Source organism: Madurella fahalii (genome assembly GCF_045866475.1).
Source record: "Madurella fahalii IFM 68171 DNA, scaffold_4, whole genome shotgun sequence".
NCBI lineage: Eukaryota > Fungi > Ascomycota > Sordariomycetes > Sordariales > Madurella > Madurella fahalii.
In genome coordinates this window covers 1,824,817-1,844,243 of record NW_027263974.1, presented here as the reverse complement: position 1 = coordinate 1,844,243, position 19,427 = coordinate 1,824,817, and the positions used below count along the sequence as shown (strand labels likewise).

At 49.6% G+C, this 19,427-nt stretch overlaps 4 protein-coding genes across 4 annotated transcripts; 2 read left to right on the top strand and 2 right to left on the bottom strand.

The window, feature by feature from the left end:
• Window positions 1-92: 92 nt before the first annotated feature.
• Window positions 93-621, bottom strand: MFIFM68171_07527 (uncharacterized protein; the record flags this gene model as incomplete). The annotated part of the gene is made up of 2 exons (XM_071062947.1): window positions 93-270; window positions 326-621. The coding sequence occupies 2 exons, from the start codon at window positions 619-621 to the stop codon at window positions 93-95; spliced, it is 474 nt and encodes a 157-aa protein (XP_070919048.1).
• A 578-nt stretch (window positions 622-1,199) lies between these two features.
• On the top strand, window positions 1,200-3,124 carry RTC5 (Restriction of telomere capping protein 5; the record flags this gene model as incomplete). The annotated part of the gene is made up of 2 exons (XM_071062946.1): window positions 1,200-1,262; window positions 1,319-3,124. The coding sequence occupies 2 exons, from the start codon at window positions 1,200-1,202 to the stop codon at window positions 3,122-3,124; spliced, it is 1,869 nt and encodes a 622-aa protein (XP_070919047.1).
• A 274-nt stretch (window positions 3,125-3,398) lies between these two features.
• On the bottom strand, window positions 3,399-4,223 carry RCF1 (Respiratory supercomplex factor 1, mitochondrial; the record flags this gene model as incomplete). The annotated part of the gene is made up of 2 exons (XM_071062945.1): window positions 3,399-4,080; window positions 4,168-4,223. 2 exons carry the CDS (start codon window positions 4,221-4,223, stop codon window positions 3,399-3,401), a joined length of 738 nt encoding a protein of 245 aa, XP_070919046.1.
• Window positions 4,224-5,320: 1,097 nt separating this feature from the next.
• On the top strand, window positions 5,321-7,249 carry ILV1_1 (threonine deaminase; the record flags this gene model as incomplete). Its single annotated transcript, XM_071062944.1, has 2 exons — window positions 5,321-5,599; window positions 5,717-7,249. 2 exons carry the CDS (start codon window positions 5,321-5,323, stop codon window positions 7,247-7,249), a joined length of 1,812 nt encoding a protein of 603 aa, XP_070919045.1.
• Between the last annotated feature and the right edge of the window lie 12,178 nt (window positions 7,250-19,427).

The following is a 19,427-nucleotide window of genomic DNA, read 5'->3' as shown; positions in this document are numbered from 1 at the left end:
CTCTCTGGGTGGCCTGCCACAGGTCTGGCAATGCGGGGCAACATCTGACTTGGGATCGCCCCACACCATGAAGGTGGGACAAACAAGCAATTCTAAGATCCTTGGCCCGGTAACAGTGACGCAGCTTGGGCTGCAATTGCAAGGATCCAGGCACCCCACCTTCCCACTCCCATCTCTCGACCACTTAGACCCTGGCATTTGTCGTCCGCAAACGTGAGGCCCATTCCGACCCAGGTCCAGACTGTTGCCACGGTTGCCATTCGCAGTGCTCTGTTCGCAAGAAGTTAGTACGCCAGCACCATCGCCGGTCTGTAGGACGACTTACGGGCCTGGACCCTTGGTCGACCAGACGGCTAGGGCATCAGCATAGCAAATGATCGTCCCAGCCATGATAACATTCCCCATCTCACGGTATTGCGCCATGTGGTAGAAACCGAAAATCAGAGCCGCGACTGTAAGGTCCCTCGCTCCCAGCAAACGACCCAGCAGCGAGATTGCTCGATCGGCCTCTTGGCTTGGCTCTAACGGAAGCGCCAGAAAGTGAGCGGCAATTATCTGGGGCTTCCAAATTTCAACAGCACCGAAAACCCCGTACCCCAACCCGACCGACAGGCCGAGCATTTGCTGGAGGTGAGACATTCTGGTTCGCGGCTTTGCAATGCCGTGTTAGTTGGTTGCCAAATCCAGGAACAGGGATGGTCTGCTTTTACTCCCTACCCGCTGCTTGGCCGTGTCTCGTTCTGCGAGGTTGGTTTTCTTTGCTAGGAGTTCGCGGCTGCAAAATTATCGAGTGGAAACCGCCGTGTTAAGCAGGAGAAAAGGAACCAAGCACCCTTGACAACGGCTTAATCAGATTCGACGCAATCCACTTATAGCGCGTCCGCATCCGCAATGTATGGTACCCTGGAATGATTTTCGGCGTCATGCTGCTGATTACCGTGACGCACCGCGTAAAGTGGGGCTAACCAACCTCAGAGAAGCTACACGGTGAAACCACTATTGCCTTGCATTGAACAGCGCCTTTGTTCGTCGTTTTGTTCACCTTCAATTCCAGACAATTAGGGCTACTTTCCAGAGTCCCCATACAACGCCGGAGCCAAACTGCGCACAAGCCTCATTGAACTGAACCGGATAAGTCTCATCGTCCCCCGTGATTTACGTCTCTCGCGTTCCAGTGCCCCAGGGCCAGGCTACCAACCATGGGCCAGGGTCAGTCGGACGAGAGAATCCCTCCCTCCCGCGAGGAGATTACCAGGGAACTGGTGAGCAACGCATCAACCGTTTGAACCATCATTCCAAGGCCGCTCATGCCGTCTAGGCAGAAAAGTTCGCCGAGAAGTGCTTCACTTCACTCGAATTGTACTCGTTCAAGGATGTATTCAAGAGCCTTGCCGACCAACAGCAGCATGTCCGCTATCTAAAGGAGGACACGATTTCCCGTTTTCTCGAGATCCCGGACATTCTTGGCGTGTCTCCAGTGCTTTTCCAAATGGTCTCGTACATCGGTGCTTTCCCATTCCTCGAGGATGCGCCAGCTGTTCTTGGGCTGGAGGAGATGGTCATGGTCGTCACCATCTTGACAGAGAGATATTCACGAGTTTTAGCTAAGGGTGCTACTGACCGCAGAAAGCTACTCTTCAAGAGCCTCGCAGTTTATGACCGGAAATTTTCCGAGTTGCCCTCGAACGGGCAGGCCAAAATTCGGAAGGACCAAGGCCAAGAGGGCCAGGTCCAAGTTGGCAACGCAGCGTGCATTGGTACGCGGTCGCCGGGGTTCGCAATTGACGAGGCGGGAGACGACGAAGAATCAAGCCCCGACGACGATGATGAATTGGTTCTCGCTGCCTTCGACTCTTTGGATTACATCAGCGTCTTTAAGCACGGGAATACGCCCACGACCCATGGCGCCATGATCCCAGCAGACAATTGGCGCAAGTTGATCATGCTCCTCCTGTTGATCGCGCCGCTGGGCGCACAAGAGCACCTAACATCATATTCGGATCGATTGTCGGGCGATGAATTGGAGAGCTTGAGAACAACGGCAGACTGCGTCCTTGCAGCCTTTCTGAACGTGGAACAGTCTTGCGGCATCACGTTCCCACGTTTCAACGCAATTATCCCCGCATCAATGACCTTCATATTCAATGGCTTCACGCCGCTCTTCGAACATTTCCTGTTCTCAAAGAACCTAGACTTCCACAGGCACAAAAACGATACAGCAGGACCGGTGGCGTTGCCGCCCGAATCGGTCCAACCGCTCCTGCAGGATCAAGGGTCAATCATGAACCGAAATGTCCTCTCACAGCTCTCCTTCTTCATTCCGGGCTCATCACTCTTCCGCAAAATCCGTCTGCTCTATTCCGGCGACGAAGACGGCTTCAGCATGGGCAGCTTCGAGTCGAAGGTCTTCAACTGGAGGGCACCGACCATTCTCCTGGTGACCGGAACCCGTCTCCAGGACGAAGAAGCCCACAAAACCACCGGGGCAGAGTCCGCTTTTCTTGCGACTCTGCCTTCGAAGCGGTTCCCTGACGGAAGCGGCGGCAAGGACAAAACGTTGACATACGGCGTCTACCTCAGTCAGCCATGGAAACACACCCACCGCGAGTGTTTTGGCGGAGAAGATACCCTCCTATTCCAATTGCAGCCTATCCACGATGTGTTCCACGCATCAACGATAAACACGGATTATGCATCATTCAACAAACCATCACCGTCTACCCCGATAGGAGGTATATCATTCGGCTGTCCGCCACCGCAGAACACCCAAGCATATCGTCGATCCAACATGGTAGCACTAGGGCCTGTCTCCCTTGCCCTCGACAGCAGTTTCGAGTTTGGCTGTTTCACACACAACTACACATCGCGGGGCGGCGCATTCCATACCAGTGTGGCCAGGAAATTTGACTTTCAAGATCGTTTCGAGATTTCGAGCATCGAGGTATGGGGGTGCGGCGGGGACGAGGAGGCCAAGCATCAGGCCGAACGCTGGGCTTGGGAGGCTAGGGAAGCCGAGGCCAGGAGGAAAATCAACCTCGGCACCGGTGACATTGAAGCTGATCGTGCCCTTTTGGAGATGGCCGGGTTAATCGGCGCGAACCGGAGCGGCGGCAGTATGGGCTAGCACGGGCAGTTATAACCGCGCTACTAATCCCGGCGAACATTGGGGAAGGTAACAGCAGCCCTTTTTCACTGATGCTCAAAGAGCGGCTCTGTGCCCGTCTTTGCTACACGAGATCGAAGTGGACCGTGACAAAGTGGCAGATGGGGGGGGTTGACGTCTTGGCTACCTGGACTCCAGGCTGTTTTGGCATATTATACATTCACATACCTTGCCATCTGTAGTAGTTCCTTCCGTATTATTACATATCACCCATCCCGGTGATCCCCGTAGTCTTTCACTTCTTAGTGACCTCTGAATCTGGCTTCCGATCATCCGGCGTCTGTGTCGGCTCCTCCGGCGTCTTCTTAGACCCAGCAAACCAGCCGCCTAACGCGGTCAAAATGGCACTCTCAGGTCTCGTTTCGTTGTTTGGTGTTTGGCTAGGCTTCTCGGTTGTGTCCCGGTCTGTCGCATCCTGCTTAGCTTCTCTCCCCTCCTTGGCCTGCTTCTCCCCTGTAGTCTCCTTCACCCCTTTAACTTCCTTGAGCGCTGCCCTCGCCTGCGCGGCAACGCCGTCCGTACCCGTCTCGAGTCCCGCCTTCTCAGCCGCCCGCTTCCGTCTCTTCTCAAGCTTTTCCCGGAATTCCTTTTCCTCGGCGTCGCGAGCCTCGAGCTCCCTGATCCACTTCTGGTGATGCTCTTCGGCCTTCTTTTGCTGCTCCTGCTTGTGCCGCTCCCTCGTCTTGTTGCGGTCTTCGGCGTAGTATGCGCCGCCGGCGACCATGGCGACGACGGTGAAGGCCTGCGCGGCGACACGAGCCCGGAACATGCGTTGCACCTTGTGATGGTCACCCTTGCGCGAGGCGCGGTAGGCGCTAGTGAAGGCGGCGACCGTGAGGAGGGCGCCAAATGGGACCAGCGGCTCCTCTTTGAGCTTGCGGGCTAACTTTTGGCGCGCAGATTCGTTGTAAAATTCCCTGCGCGAAGCCCCACGTGAGCCTTTTGTGTGTGCCGTGAACGAGCCGGCACGAGAGCGAGCTGCCTTGGGAGTGGGTTTGGCTTACTCATTGTCCTCAAAGGACGACGGCAGTGGCCGGCTTGACAGTGGGCGGTCGGACATGTTGGGCGGTCTGTTGAGGGAGCGTACACGACGTAGGCAGCGACCGATCGAAGTCGTCTTCGTGGAGTTGCCGGATTTGGAGTTTGACTGTCGAAACAACGTGACCTGCCACGGGAATTGTAGGTGCCGGAGCTGTGGGACCCCCTCAGCGCACGAACCATATGCACGACAAAAGGCCGACCGGGGGTATGCCGCGGAGTACTTTGTACCCGAAGGTCTACGTTAGGGCAACCAATTTTACTGAGTTACATGTGAATATATTCTTGCAAGACAGCACAGTGCAGTGGTTTGTTTTTGAGGGCTCTCAAAAGGCAAGAACAGGCCTTACAAGCCATATCCGCAATTAGTCACCTTCCTCTTACAACAGTAATATCACAAGGAACCTTACACTGTGCTACTGAACCAATCTCTCAGTGGGGTTGGTCGAGCTGTACAACCCAGCACGCAGAAAGACGATTGTCATTCTAGCAAATCAACCTTATCATCTATTATTATAACCATATCTCACTACATTCCGCAAAATTGCGTTTCGCCTATGCAGGTCTAAAGGGAGGTTTTTTTTTTTTTTTTTTTTTTTTCCCGGTGAGGGTGGAGGGGTTGGAGTTGTCTCTCCTATTTCCCTTCCTTTATTTTTCACCTCGTTTATGCTTTATTAACTTTACTTTTCCATTTTTTTCCTATTTCTTGTTCTCTTACTTCGTATTCACGATCCCCGTACGAATCATGGCTGCCGGAACAGAACTTGAATACGGTGGAGCCGAGTCAAAGTCCGAGCTGTTACACTAGATGGATTAAATCAGAGTACCTTGTAATTAGATGAGGCAGAGCACCATAGAAATATGTCAATGTAAGGTAATTGTGTTGAAAAGAAGATTTCTTCTTTTTTTTCTAAACGTATTTATAGTTCAGTTCAGTACACACAATCGAATAGAGTTGATATGGTCGTCCTATCCAAGGACACAGTCAGTTTATCCAGTTTGGGCAGGTGTGTCGTTGTCTAATTCATTGCCCCACCAAAATTTTGGATTGACACCGAAAATCGGAGCTCTCCATCGCCGCTTCACGATTCTCAACAGTCAGCTTGCACTACAAGCAGTATGGCCCCCTCTGAGACAGACGACCCGAACCGGGCCAACGAGATCCACGAGACCAATAACGCGGGAGGATCTCCTGCGGCAGTCAATGGCGCTGTGAGCAGCACCTCGCGGCCATACACACCTCCACGAACCGACACAGCATTGCCCAGGATCCCGTCCTTGACCAGTTTCTCTCTCACCGAGTATAGCGCAAGACCCTCACCTCCGTCCGAGGATAGGAAAGTCCACCTGAAGAAGATTGTGCCCGATGACCTGATTCTGCCAAATGGTAACCCGGACGTGAGTCACCCACGTCGTTCCTCCCGGTCCACTCGCAAGCCCTCTCCGTGCTCTAGAGCTGTCTCTAGAAGCGTCCGATTCATTCAAAGCCTGACAAGGAACTAAACTGGGCCACAGTATCTCCGACTCATCATTACCTCGTACCCGCGAGTCAGAGAGGTGTGCCACGAGACTCCGCTCGTCCAGGCAGTCGGCTTGAGCAATCGTCTCGAATGTAAAGTATTACTCAAGCGCGAGGATGAACAGCCGGTCTTCAGCTTCAAGTTGCGCGGCGCCTACAACAAGATGGCGCATCTGGATCCCGCCGAGTCTTGGAGAGGGGTGGTGTGCTGCAGCGCCGGCAATCACGCTCAAGGAGTGGCCTATTCGGCCCGCAAGCTCAAGATCCCCGCTACCATCGTGATGCCCAAGGGCACGCCGAGCATCAAGCATCTCAACGTCTCACGCATGGGAGGACATGTCGTTCTACACGGAGCCGACTTTGACGAGGCAAAGGAGGAGTGCGCCCGGAGGGAAAAACAAGACGGCCTGATCAACATCCCGCCTTTTGACGATCCTTATGTCATCGCAGGCCAAGGCACCATTGGCATGGAAATTTTATCCCAGACGAACCTTCAAAAGCTGCATGCCATATTCTGCTGCGTTGGTGGCGGCGGCCTGATCGCCGGCGTCGGCGTATACGTGAAGCGCATTGCGCCCCACGTAAAAATAATCGGAGTTGAGGCTCATGATGCCGACGCCATGACCCAGTCCCTAGCAAAAGGCGAGCGCGTGCTCCTGGCGGATGTCGGCCTTTTCGCCGATGGCGCCGCGGTTAAGACGGTCGGCGAGGAGACGTTTCGAATCTGCCAGGAGGTGGTGGACGAGATGGTCCGAGTCACAACAGATGAGGCCTGTGCCGCCATCAAAGACATGTTCGAAGACACTCGGTCTATAATTGAGCCAGCTGGCGCTTTGGCGATCGCAGGCTTGAAGAAATGGGTTGCCGCCAACCCATCTAGCGATCCAGCACGGTCGGTTGTGGCCATCACATCCGGCGCGAACATGAACTTTGACCGGTTGGGTTTTGTCTCTGCTCGCGCTACTTATGGAGAAGGGAGGGAAGCGCTCTTGGCTGCGAAGATCCCCGAGAGACCCGGCGCGTTCGCTGAGCTGATAAACGCAGTCATGCCCCATTCTGTGACCGAGTTCAGCTACCGGTACTCCAGTGAGGCCGAAGCCAATGTGCTGGTCGGCATCTCCTTGACCGCGCCGGGGAATCAGCGAGTCCAGGAGCTACAGGGCATCATGAATCGCATCAATGAATCCGGTACCATGGACGTGACGGATTTATCCGCGGACGAATTGGCCAAAAGCCATCTCCGCTACATGGTTGGCGGCCGGTCTGACGTTTTGAACGAAAGGCTCTACACGTTCCGGTTCCCTGAGAGGCCCGGGGCGCTGGAGCGCTTCCTCCGGACGCTGCGGCCAAAGTATAATATCAGCCTCTTCCAGTACAGGAACAACGGTGGGGATATTGCACAGGTACTGACAGGCATCCTTTGCCCGGATGAGGAGATCGGTGAGCTGCAGAGGTTTTTGAAGGAGATAGGATACCCATGGGAGGACTGCACTGAGTCGGCAGTATACAAGACTTTCCTCCGAGCGTAACCCGACGAGGATAGATATTACGCCAGTGGCTCTTCGTGGAAAAAATCAAACTGGGAACTCCAGATTTAGCTTCCGCGGTGCGCTAGCAATCGTGCTACCCGCTCGCAGTAATTGAAGTGAATAGATCGACTGTGTCACTAGGTGATATGATCGTAACTAACCACACTCCTGTTGGCAGTACAGAGAAGAATATAGTAGAGCTACAGTGGCAAGGAATGTGTGAATGAAACATGTAAGGGGAGAGAGGCAGGCTGGGAAAGAGAAGTGAAGGGAGGGGAAATAATGGCCAACTCCGTTTTCCTTCACGGGCGAGAGATAGGGCTGGTCGGATGCGGTTAGATCCTGTCATGCTATCAAGGGTACTGTTGCCCCATTTGATTTGGTCGTAATGGAATGTGAAAGTGGCAGTGGTATGTTAGTTCTTTTTATCACTGCAGTGTCCCCGGCTCTCAAGTAACTCGCTAGAAGGTCTCAGGTTCTGTCTGGATAATACAATAGCAATTCTCTTTCTTCTTTTCCTCATCCAGTCTCTCGAGTTGAACTACGGTAGCGGATGAAGCATGATACTCAGTAAGAAGAGGTGCAATTAGCTATCACACCAAGCCCTTCAGTCTTGCCCAATTCGAATCCCGAGGAACCATCCTCTCACCTCTCACCAACCTCTCAAACTCCTTGTCAGAGCCATACCTTTCTCCTCACCCCTCCGAGGTCCCACCACAGGATCTACAACGCGGGCCACGTCTGCGCCACACCCTTGGGCCCAGCATATCACCCACATAAAAGTTCTCCCGAGCCGTCTCCTGGGCGGGGCCACTTGCCCACGCTTGTGTTGGTGAGCTAGAACGTCGCCGTGAGGGTGTCGCTGGTAAGTAACTGGACTTAACGGCTCCCTTGGCCAGTGGAAAGGAAGGAGTTGACGTGGGTGTATATGGTGGACATGGGGTAGTAGCTGGCATTCTGTCAACTAGATCTAGAACGGTAGTTGATTGGGATGAACTGGGGAAAGGTCTCATGGTTTTGGGGGAGGTTGTATGGACGGGAACGGGGTGTATGAAGATTTGTTTGGAAGCATCAGGCAATAATCTCTGTGGAAGGGAAACAACAAACCCTGAGAAGGAAGCTTGGGAAAGTTCCCTATAATGTCGAGCAGTACCGTGAGCGCTACCCTCGCCAGAGGCCAGTATGGTACTGTAAAACGTGGCGAACGTATCGGGCTCGGCGACGCGCCTTATTTAGATGAGTGTGAAGATAATGCCATACTCGGTTGAGTCCGTGATGGGGCATGTTGAGGGTGAGAATCACGTAGAAATCCTTGGATCCTGCTGCCGAGCATTAGTGTAGCGCTTCCAAGGGCTGCGGCATCCGGTCGATTGCGTACGTTTGGCAGCCGGGCCTCGCTCACTTGATGGGGTATATGGCAGGGGTGAACTGAACAACAATGCCCGGTCGAAGTGATGAATACGCTGATACTGGTGTACAGAGGTGGATAAAGGTAGCATGAGTACCGAAGTCATTAGCTAACACCCTTTATCTTAAGTGCTCAGAACTGGCGCGAGTGAGAGCTTGAAGCTGTTGAAACTATAGTCTGTAGCACCCACTTGATCAATTAGGCTCGTTGGGCACAGATCCACACACATCTAGAAGGTCTTCATCAATTGGCTGGGCAGTCCCCCTGTTATTGTATATATTGTTGTATGGTTACACTGCAGATATTGCTCAGGAAGCAGGGAGCTCAGAAAGATAGCCCCTAGGTACATCTGTTATATAATTTGACACCTGCCGGCAGGTACTCCCTGCTATACAAAGTAGGTCGCTTGTTTACGACGACAGTCCTCATTTCCAACACACCTCCCTAGTTGAGTCCGCAGGGCGAAACTAGCTCAAATCGCCCAGAAACACTCAAATCGCTCAAATCCATCGTAGACCGTCAGGTCAATCGTAATCCATCAAGATATCTCTATCGTAGTCCTTTACCACTATTTCCACTACATCTAGGCGCTCCTACTACTGATCCTCTACTTCTTTATACTCTGCCAGTCTATCTTCTACATCTACGAGGCTCATCTAGGCCACAAAGTAATCGTATTTCCTCCTACTCAGTACCTTTATAAGGCCGTCTACAATTATCTCAGCGCTCTTTATATATTTAACGTTAATCATACTTCGCTAAAGCTTTTATTGTAGCCAATGGTTATAGATATCAATGTATCTTAGGCTCATCTTAAACACTATATATTCGGCACTTACTAGTCGTATCGTCTATATAGTATTGCATTCTATTGTAATATACTCGTTGTCAGGGGAAATACTTAGATCCTTTAAAAGGCGGTTTATATAGAGTAACTCCTTTACTACCTACGAGAGAGTAAAGAGCTTAGCCTCTATAGTAGAAGTCGTTACTATATCCTACTTATTCGTATACTATCCTATTATACTACTAAATAGCTTCATTGTATATACCTAGGAGCTTTTATAATCAAGTATATTATCTACAAATAATATATTGCTAGCGACTTAGAGGCTATTACTACCTCTAATCTAAAACGCTAAAGAGCTTATTCTCTTAAAATAGAACAAAACTCTATCGGCTACCTTATAATAGAGCATCCTAGGATTTATAACGAAGTATATAAAGTACGAGATCGCGAAGGTAATATCTAGGTATATAATTATAGCTGTATATAGGATTAATCCGATCTTATATATATATATATATCGGTGCCTCTTGTCGTAGGCAATATTTCTATTATATAAAAAGAGTTCGTTATAGCTTAAAGGCATTACTATAAGCTACGCTAATCGTATTAAATTAGCGATCTTATTAATATATATAGATTGGGATAGCTAGATCAGGTACTTCTTATAATCCTTTAAGACTTCGATTTCTAAGAACTACTATAGTAGATTTCTTTCTATTAATTTATATCGTATATTAATCCTAGCGACAGTATTAAAAGCAGCTTTTCTTAGGTACTCGGGAAATATTAGAGTAATATTATCTATATATACGAAGATTTAAAGGGCTTCGGCGAAAAGACCTTCAGGGGGTAACAGAGCTGGAATTCGGCCAGGACCTAGGTCTGAAATCAATCGACAAAGTTAAATTCTAGTACCCAAAGGACCAGAGCCTCACTTGGGTAACGGTTCTAGTTACCCTTACCAACCAACAGGAAGCTAAAGCAGCTTGCGACTCAGGGGTAATTTTCAGAGCACAGGTCTTCAACTGCGAGCCCTACTGGGCTCCTCCACGGCCGACCCAGTGCTTCAAGTGCTGGAAATGGGGCTACACAAGCCGGTACTGCAGGAAGGAGTCTCTGTGCCCAAGATGCGGAATAGGGGCCTACGACCCTGGTGGCAGAGAGGGCTAAGCTGAGTGCCCTACCTATACCAACTATAGACTGTTCTGCCGGTGCCCGGCCTGTGGGGGACGGCATCCGGCTTGGGATAAGGAGTGCCCTGAAAGGGTAAAAGCGAAGACAATGGCAAAGGAGGCCTACCTACACCGCCCTCGAACCTTCGAATCAGCTGCCCTTCCGGCTACCGGAACCCTCCTCTTCAACTTCGCCGCTGAAGATAACCACTATCAAAGTGGTGGTCCGGTCCGGAAGCGGAGAAGGTCTACCTATATCCAACAGGCCTCCCAGGACCCAAAGCAGGGCCGGCTCCCTTTCCTAGCAGTCCCTAACTGGCCTACCTAACCTAACTCCCAACCAAGCCCCCAATCTAGCTCCCAGCCCGACCTCCAGCCCAGCTCCCAACCTACCGAAGCCTAAGAGCAAGAAACCACTAACGAGCTCATACCCCAATGGGATTTATGATACTGCTGTGGAATACCGGAGGAAATAAACTAACCTTAGAGATGCTGCTGGAAGAAGCTAAATTCGACCTCCTGGCTATCTAGGAACCGTGGGTCAACAACTTTACTAAGTCAATCTACTGCCCTTAAAGTAGCCGATACTATCTGGTCTTCGAACCAGGGGGTAGAGCAGCTATCTTCGTTAATAAGAGGATCGATATCAGCTAGTGGGAATATGAGATTTCTAGATACTGGTGCCGGGTACGTCTTGGCAGGCAGGGAGATAGGGGAGACCTCGAGGCCTGGTTAGTATACAACCCCCCTTCAGTCAAGACAATACCCAAAGAACTACTAGAAAGGCCAAAGCCAGCCTGCCTAGTAGTCCTTACAGGCGACTTCAACCTCTACTATCCTCTATGGGATCAGCTCGACCTGTATGACCCAGATTCTGAAACCTTGCTCCAACTATCAGCCTTTTGGGACCTCGACTTTATTACCCCCTATGGTACTATTACCCGGGTCCCCCGAGGAAACCAACGAGGTAAGCCTTCGATATTCGACCTCGTCTGGGCTTCAGGGGGTATCCAATACTCCTACTACGGTATCAAGGAAAAGGGGAAATCGGACCACTTTCCCCAGGTCTTTGAAATCCTTACCCACCGCCTACAACTACACTAACAACCACAACCTCCAGGGTGGAACTAGAAAAAGATGGACCGATAGAGAGTCCAGGCCGAAGCAGCCCTACTGCCTTCGGTACTAGGTCTAGACGACAAAGGACCTACAGGACTATCTAGCCAAACCCAGATAACTGAGGGTCTCGACAGAGCTTTCGACAAGCTAATCAGCGAGTTAATAAGGATTGCCGAAGCCAGTACCCCCCGAAGGAAGGCTAATATAGGGTATTAAGCTGCTTGGTGGTCTCTAGAGGTCTAGAACAAAGTTAAAAAGGCCAGATAAGCCGAACGACTAGCAAAGGAGGTGCCAACGGCCTATAACAAGACCCAACTCAACTGCAAGCTCAAAGACCTCTCAAAAGCTATTAGAAAGGTTAAGACAAAAGCGTGGAGAGATGCTCTATAGGAAGCCTCTTACGATACAGCCTTGCTTTGGAAGCTTGAACGGTGGGCTAGATGCAAAAGCTTCAAGCCGGCCGAACCCCCTAAACTCCCAACCCTCAAAGATTTGACGGGCCAACCTACCCTATTAACCTACTCCCAGAAAGCGACAGCTCTAGCCGACCGCTTCTTTCCTGACCCTTGTCAGGTGCAGGAGGGTGTCAGGTGCAGGCGGGGCACTGCCAGGGTCAGGGGCCTATAAATTACCGGCTTCGCCGGAAGTTTTGGAACGTTCAGAGTTCAACACTGTCACCTACCACCTCCTTAGAAGCGATAGCTGCGCAGACGCCGCTCCTTCAATGCGAATCATCCTTTCACTCTCCTTTTCTCACAGCAATCCCCATTTTCGATCTGACAACCCTCTAGCCGACCTATCAGATATCTAGGACCATAAGCTGTCCTGGGCGTGGGAGCCGAAGTTCGAGATCAGCCGGACTGTTACCCCTAGGGATATAAAGGAGATACTGTCTGAAACCTCGTTCTAGAAAACCCTAGGTAACGACTACCTACCTATAGGCCTACTTAAGACCTGTGGATGGCTACTCTGTAGGATCTTAGCTTTCCTCGCCTAGAGATGCTTCGAGCTAGGATGGTTTCCCTAGAGACTTAAGGAGGTAATCGTAATAGTGCTTCCGAAGGCTGGAAAAAAGCTGTCTGACTACTGTACCCCTAGAGGTTATAGGCTGATCTCTCTACTCCCTATAGTAGGGAAAGTAATCGAGGCGGTGATAACAAAAAGGATTACTGAGATAGCCGAAGCCTATAGCCTACTGCCCGACGAACAAATAGGAAACCAGGAGAATAGGTCGATAGAGCTAGCAATCCGGCTAGTAGTAGCCCAGGTCCGCGAGGCCTGGAGACAACAAGCTGCAACTTCTTTACTGCAGCTAGATCTTATAGGAGCTTTCGACAGGGTCAACTATATCCGACTATTAGCTACTCTCCGCGACCTCGGCTTTCTATAGTGGCTAGTCTACTAGATAAAAGCCTGGCTTACCAACTGTAAAGCAATACTCCTCTTCGACGGCCAATAAGCCTAACAGTCCGATATCAGGGCCGGAGTCCCATAGAGCTTACTTTTATCCCCTATCCTCTTTATCCTTTATATAGCTTTGCTACATGAGACACTGAAGGAGAAATACCTTGAAATCGGATTAGTAGGCTTCGCCGACGATACCAATCTCCTAGCTTTTAGGAAAAACTCGAAGATCAACTGCCAGCAACTAGAAAGAGCTTGGACTACCTATATACAGTAGGTGAGAGCTTACGGTATAGAGTTCAATCTAGTATAAAGCGAGTTAATCTACTTCGATAAAGGCCGATCTCACTAGACCGACTCCCTCCGACTGACCTACCCGACTGGACAAGGCTATATAGTAGTCTATCCAGTATCTAACGCAAGGTTCTTAGAGGTTTGGCTCGACTAGAGACTCAACTGGAGGGTCTACAAGTCAAAAGTAGTAGAAAAGTTAAAAACTTAGGATTTCGCCCTATCCAGGATAGCGGCTAAAACCTAGGGACTAGGCCTGATTAGGGCAAGAGAGGTCTATACCAAGTGCATTCGGAGTGCTATAGCCTTTGGAGCTGCCAACTATCACCAGCCTACAACAGTCGACAGCTAACTACAGGGCATAGCGACTAGGCTGGTCAAAGCGCAGTCAAGGAGTCTCAGGATAGTAGCCGGCGCTTACAAGGCTACCCCTATCCGGAACCTCGAAACTAAGACTTGGGTACCACCACTAGATCTATATCTCAATAAGAGACTAGCAGACTTTGAAGCCCGGCTACAGACCCCTCTCCTACAAGCTGGGCAAGGTCTAGAAGCCCCGAGACGACCGCCGAGCTCCCTAATCTAAGTGGCTTGCAACAAACTGTATAGGAGATTCAGAGACAGAAGTGAGGTCGCAAAGCACCATTACCGCAATAACCGACAATATCCGAGAAAGCCGCTATTACTATCGACAAATAGGCAAGCTAAGGACAGAGCTAAGCTCAAGGCCTGAACCAGTAGTCAGGTCCAAGACCTATAACGGAGGTAGCGCTAAGTAGAGCTTGGGAAGCGCGTTGGAAACAAGAGGTTAGAGGCCGGCCTACTAGACTAGCCGACGAAGGTCCCCCTGAATTACTATTTACTAATAAGACTCTTCGAAAACATCAGGACCTTACCAAAGCCCAGAGCTCCCTACTTATACAAGCCCGGATAGGAACTATCGGTCTCAAGGACTTCCTTTTCCAACACGGGGTTCCGAATCTCCCTACTCCCTACCGTAGCTGTAGAGAGGGCCGGGAAACAGTGGAGCACCTCGTTGTATGGTATCCGATACCGCCAAAGCCTAGAACCTGGCTAAGAACAGAAATTCGAACCCACTAGGATCTTAGTCTAGTGTTACCAGGCCAGGGCTCCCGGAACCTCAGGCTGTTAAGGGGGGTTTTGGGCTGGCTAATGGATTCGGGTCGTCTGATGGAATATAATCTAGTTCGACGGCTGGAACTGGAAGCAGAGAAGGCTGAAGAGGAGGCGGAGATGGCGGACGAATCCGAAGGCGAAGACTAGAAGTCTTCAGGGCCTGGCATAAGGCCTTCCTTTCTTTTGCAACCAACTGGCGTCTACTACAACTATTCCTCCTATTACTTGTTGATATAGGTTTTTCACCTGGCTTTTACAGCACGGTTTTCCTATATACTTAGCAGTAGAGGGTCCGGCACACCCTATCTTGGGTAAGGCGGTGTAGGAAGAATAATAATATATACGAAGATAATAATCCTATTTTGACGAAGGTATATAGCTTATAGGGAACTGGATTAAATCCTATTACAACTATAGTTATTATAAACGTTTGTTATTATAGAAATAATAATCTTTATAATCTATAAGAGGCTTTTCTAAGCTATAAAATAATCCTCTCTTTTTAGTATCTAGGTACTACATATATAAATACTATCTCGTCGAGAGCTATATTAATAAAGGTATTAATATATCGTACTATAGGAGCTCTAAATCGAAATATACGGTAATCACTATAATTGTATAGAAAGATCTTCTAGTAAGTATTATAATATATATCTTTTAATCCAGGTCTTTGATATATAATCGCCTCTTATAATAAAATATACCTTTACTTTAATAAAGATACTATATTTATCGAACTTATATACGAATATCTATCGGTAGTCGAGGATCTTATACCCTATTGCCTCCACTCTTCTAACCTCGACTAGGATTCTATATAGTTATAGCTCTCGAGGTAATTATATTCAGCTTCTTCAAATTATAGCCCTAAAGGATAATCCTTAAAATTATAATACTTATTAGGTAGCTCCGAGAAATCCCTATAGTAGATACATTCGTTTAATCTAAGCCTTCTTTCTACTTCCTTATAGGTAACGTTTATTATAAGCGAGCCGTAAATATAAGCGAGCCGTAATTTTTCTCCACAACGCACCTTCTCTACCTTCCACAACGTTTTCCTCTATCAAAAAATACGGTACCGCCTTCAAATGAAGCGCGGTTAATCCTAGCCCTTGAAGCTCTTAGAAAAGACCCAAAACTTCGTCTTTCTACTGCAGCACAGACCTATAATGTTCCTTACAATACCCTCCGTGATCGACGCGCCGGTCGGCCTGCACGACGCGATATTCCAGCCAACTCACGCAAGCTTACGGATTTAGAGGAGAATACGATTATTCAGTACATATCTGAGCTAGTACGCGTGCATTCCTCCTCGGCTTCGTTTTGTGGAAGATATGGCCAACCGGTTATTACGCGAACGCGATGCGCCCCCTGTCGGCAAGCTCTGGGCTCACAACTTCGTCAAACGCCAACCAGAGCTCCAAACGCGTTTTTCGCGTAAATACGACTACCAGAGGGCTAAATGCAAAGATCTTAAGATAATTGGCGAGTGGTTTACGCTTGTGTGTAATATGAAGGCCAAGTATGGTATCCTTGATGAGGATATATATAATTTCGACGAGACTAGCTTTATGATAGGTATTATCACCCCCAATATAGTAGTTACTACCTCAGATGGCCGTGGTAGGGCTAAAAAGGCCCAGCTTGGTAATTGAGAGTGGGCTACTGTTATCTAGGGGGTAAATGCTCAAGGCTGGGCCATCCCACCATTTATCATCTTAGCTGCGCAGTATCACCTTGCTAACTGGTATCGAGAATGCAACCTTCCAGCTACCTAGTGTATTGCAACAACTGACAATGGCTGGACTACAAATGAGAAAGGCATGGATTGGATTCAGCACTTCAATTCGTATACAGTATCTCGTATGAAGGGCATATATCGGCTGTTAATCCTCGACGGCCACGAGAGCTACCACTCCGAAGAGTTCGAGACCTACTATCAAGAACACAACATCAAAACACTTTGTATACCTCCACACTCCTCACACTTAGTTCAGCCATTAGATGTTAGTTGTTTTGGGCCGTTAAAGAGGGCGTATAGCGACCAGGTTAAGCAGTTTATACGGATGAACATCACACACATCAGCAAGCCGGAGTTTCTCTGTGGGTTTAGAGAAGCGTTTTTTGATTCGATTACAGAAGAGAACATCCAAGAGGGCTTTGCCGGGGCTGGCCTTATACCGTATAACCCAGAGAGGGTAATATCCAAGCTAGATATACGCATTCGAACCCCAATACCCCCAGCCTTAAGCTTAGCCACCACACCATCTTGGGTCTCCCAAACGCCACACAACCCTCGAGAAGCTACCTCACAGTCAACGCTTATTAAAACTCGAATTTCCAACCATTAGGGTAGCTCTCCAACCTCAATGCTCACTGCTGTGGACCAATTTATTGGACCAATTTATCAAAGGAGCGATGGCAATAATGTACGAGCTGGCTATTCTTCGTACAGAGAACTCTGCACTACGTAAGGCCAATGAGGAGCTTAGTAAGAGACGGAGAGCTAAAAAACACGTGTACGGCTTGGAGGGTCACTTACTGTACAAGAGGCACAGGATTTACTGGATTAGAAGGCTGTGGAGGAGCAGTTAGTCCAGGAAACACGACAAAGTGGTGGTGGTGCAAGGGGGTCTCGTACGAAGATTCAGTGTTGTGGCGTGTGCGGCAAGCCTGGCTATAATGCACGCACTTGCAAGGAGGCTGCAGAATTGTCTGATTCATCCGTTTCTAATTCAGTTATTGTTATTTCCTAGTGTTGTGGTTGGGTAATTAAAGAAAGTTGTGGTGGGGTGGTAGAAAAATTACGGCTCGCTTATATTTACGGCTCGCTTATAATATACGTTAATTGATACCCGGTGCTTCAATAGAAGGTCTTTAATCAACTTCCTTACTACTTATACTCTTAAGAGCTTATAGCTATCTTAGTTGATTTCGTTTATCTAGATTCCTCCTAGGAATATAACTTTCCCGCTTTCAGTATAATAGAGCTTGATCCTACGAATATAGTTGATCCTACTTAATTAGTATTAATCGTCTATAAGTCTATCTCTAAATACTTCTATTGATCTATAGAATATAGTAGCGATTATCGCAGCTAGTAGCGACAGTAGTAACATTAACAGCAGTTTAAACTGTATCTCTATATAGATTTTCTCTATAGCCTTCTATATACTTAGAATCGATCCCTCTATCCGAATACCCTAGTAATCTAGACTCAAATCTAGTCGGATCCCTTTAGCAACTAGCTCTTATATAATAAGCTTATAGCTCTATACCCTATAATCTAGGTTCACCTAGAAAGGCTTATAAATAGGTATCTTACTAGGTTCTAAGGTATTTATAGAGTAGTATTATAGTAATCGAATAAATTCCTCTATATCTACTTCTCTAATATCGTCCTTTAGGCTCTTAAAATTACTATTAAAGAACTCTTCCTCGTTATATAGAAGCCCGACTCTTTCGACGTTCTGAAGAAGAGATAGGGCACCCCCGGCCCTGCCCGGTTCTGGGAGCGCGGCTGCTAGGAGTGGCGACAAGAGCCTAGATGCAGCTACGACGAGGATACGGAGCGAAAGCCGAAGTACGATTCCAATTGCAAGAGTTGTTAATCGACCGAGGAGACGGAAGTTACGGGTTCGTTAAGGGAGGCAAATCAACGGGCGACCGGTCTTCCTGCGAGGCGCTTCGCCCTCTTGATAAACAGCACACTACAAGAGGAGGAAATACAACGGTGGATCAGGGCAGGTTAGTGGCGGTACGCAGCCGTTGAGAACTATGCTGGCGTGGTAGTTCTCGCCTGACGGCGCCGTTGCAAGACACGGTCGGTACTACGGCTTCGGCCTCGCGGGGAGACCCTCGTAGTACAACGGGAAGCTGGAACCTGGGGTTGCGCCTAGGGGAAGGTGGGCCGTAGCGACTACACCTGGATCGGAAGAAGGGAGTTTACAACGGAGGGCTCGATTCGCACTCGAGGCGCAGGCGAAACGCGGACGATGCTTCCTCAGTAGATCTGTTAGACCGTACGCGCGCGGGTCGCGTCCCGGGTATACGGGCATTGTGGTTACGGTATGGGATGAAGCTGCGGATAGGTGTGCACCGGTACGGTGCCTCGGCCGGGGACCGAATGCGCGGTGTCGCCGCCTTGTCGGAGGGACTTCGCTTCTGAGGAGTAGGTAGTCGGCTCGAGAGGACGGACGCGCGTGTCAGTCTTACAAGAGAGAGGGAACTGCAGTGGCGAGGAGTACCCAGCTCGCACGCGGGCCTCGACTGGTTGCGTGGTCGTTGTGGTGTCGCCTACAAATCGCCAGGCAGTCGTGCCTCTTGCGGAGGGCTTAAGGTGCAAACCTTGGGGTCCCGTGCTCCTTATGCACGCCCAACGACAACGAAAGGCCGTAAGTCGTAAGGAAGCCGGTAGAGAGGCTGGCCTTACCTCTCTGACTAGATACCCCCTCGAGGCGGATCTTCGCTGTATATAGCTTAGGTAGCACGTTCGTAGGGATTGCGAATCTAGGGACTTCAAGGCCAGGGTCAGGGCCAGGACCAGAATCAGAGTCAGGGGTTAGATCAGAGGCTTATGGCCGAAGAGGCATTAAATAGGGCTTGGGAAGCACGTTGGAAAAAGGAGGTTAGAAATCGGCCTACTAGATTGGCTGATGAAGACCCTTCTGAGCTACTTTTCACCAACAAGGCTCTTCGAAAGCACCAGGACCTTACTAAAGCTCAGAGCTCCCTACTAGTACAGGCCCGAACGGGAGCTATCAGCCTCCGGGACTTCCTTTTTCAGCAGAGAGTTCCAAACCTCCCTACTCCTTACTGCAGCTGTGGGGAGGGTCGGGAAACAGTGGAGCACCT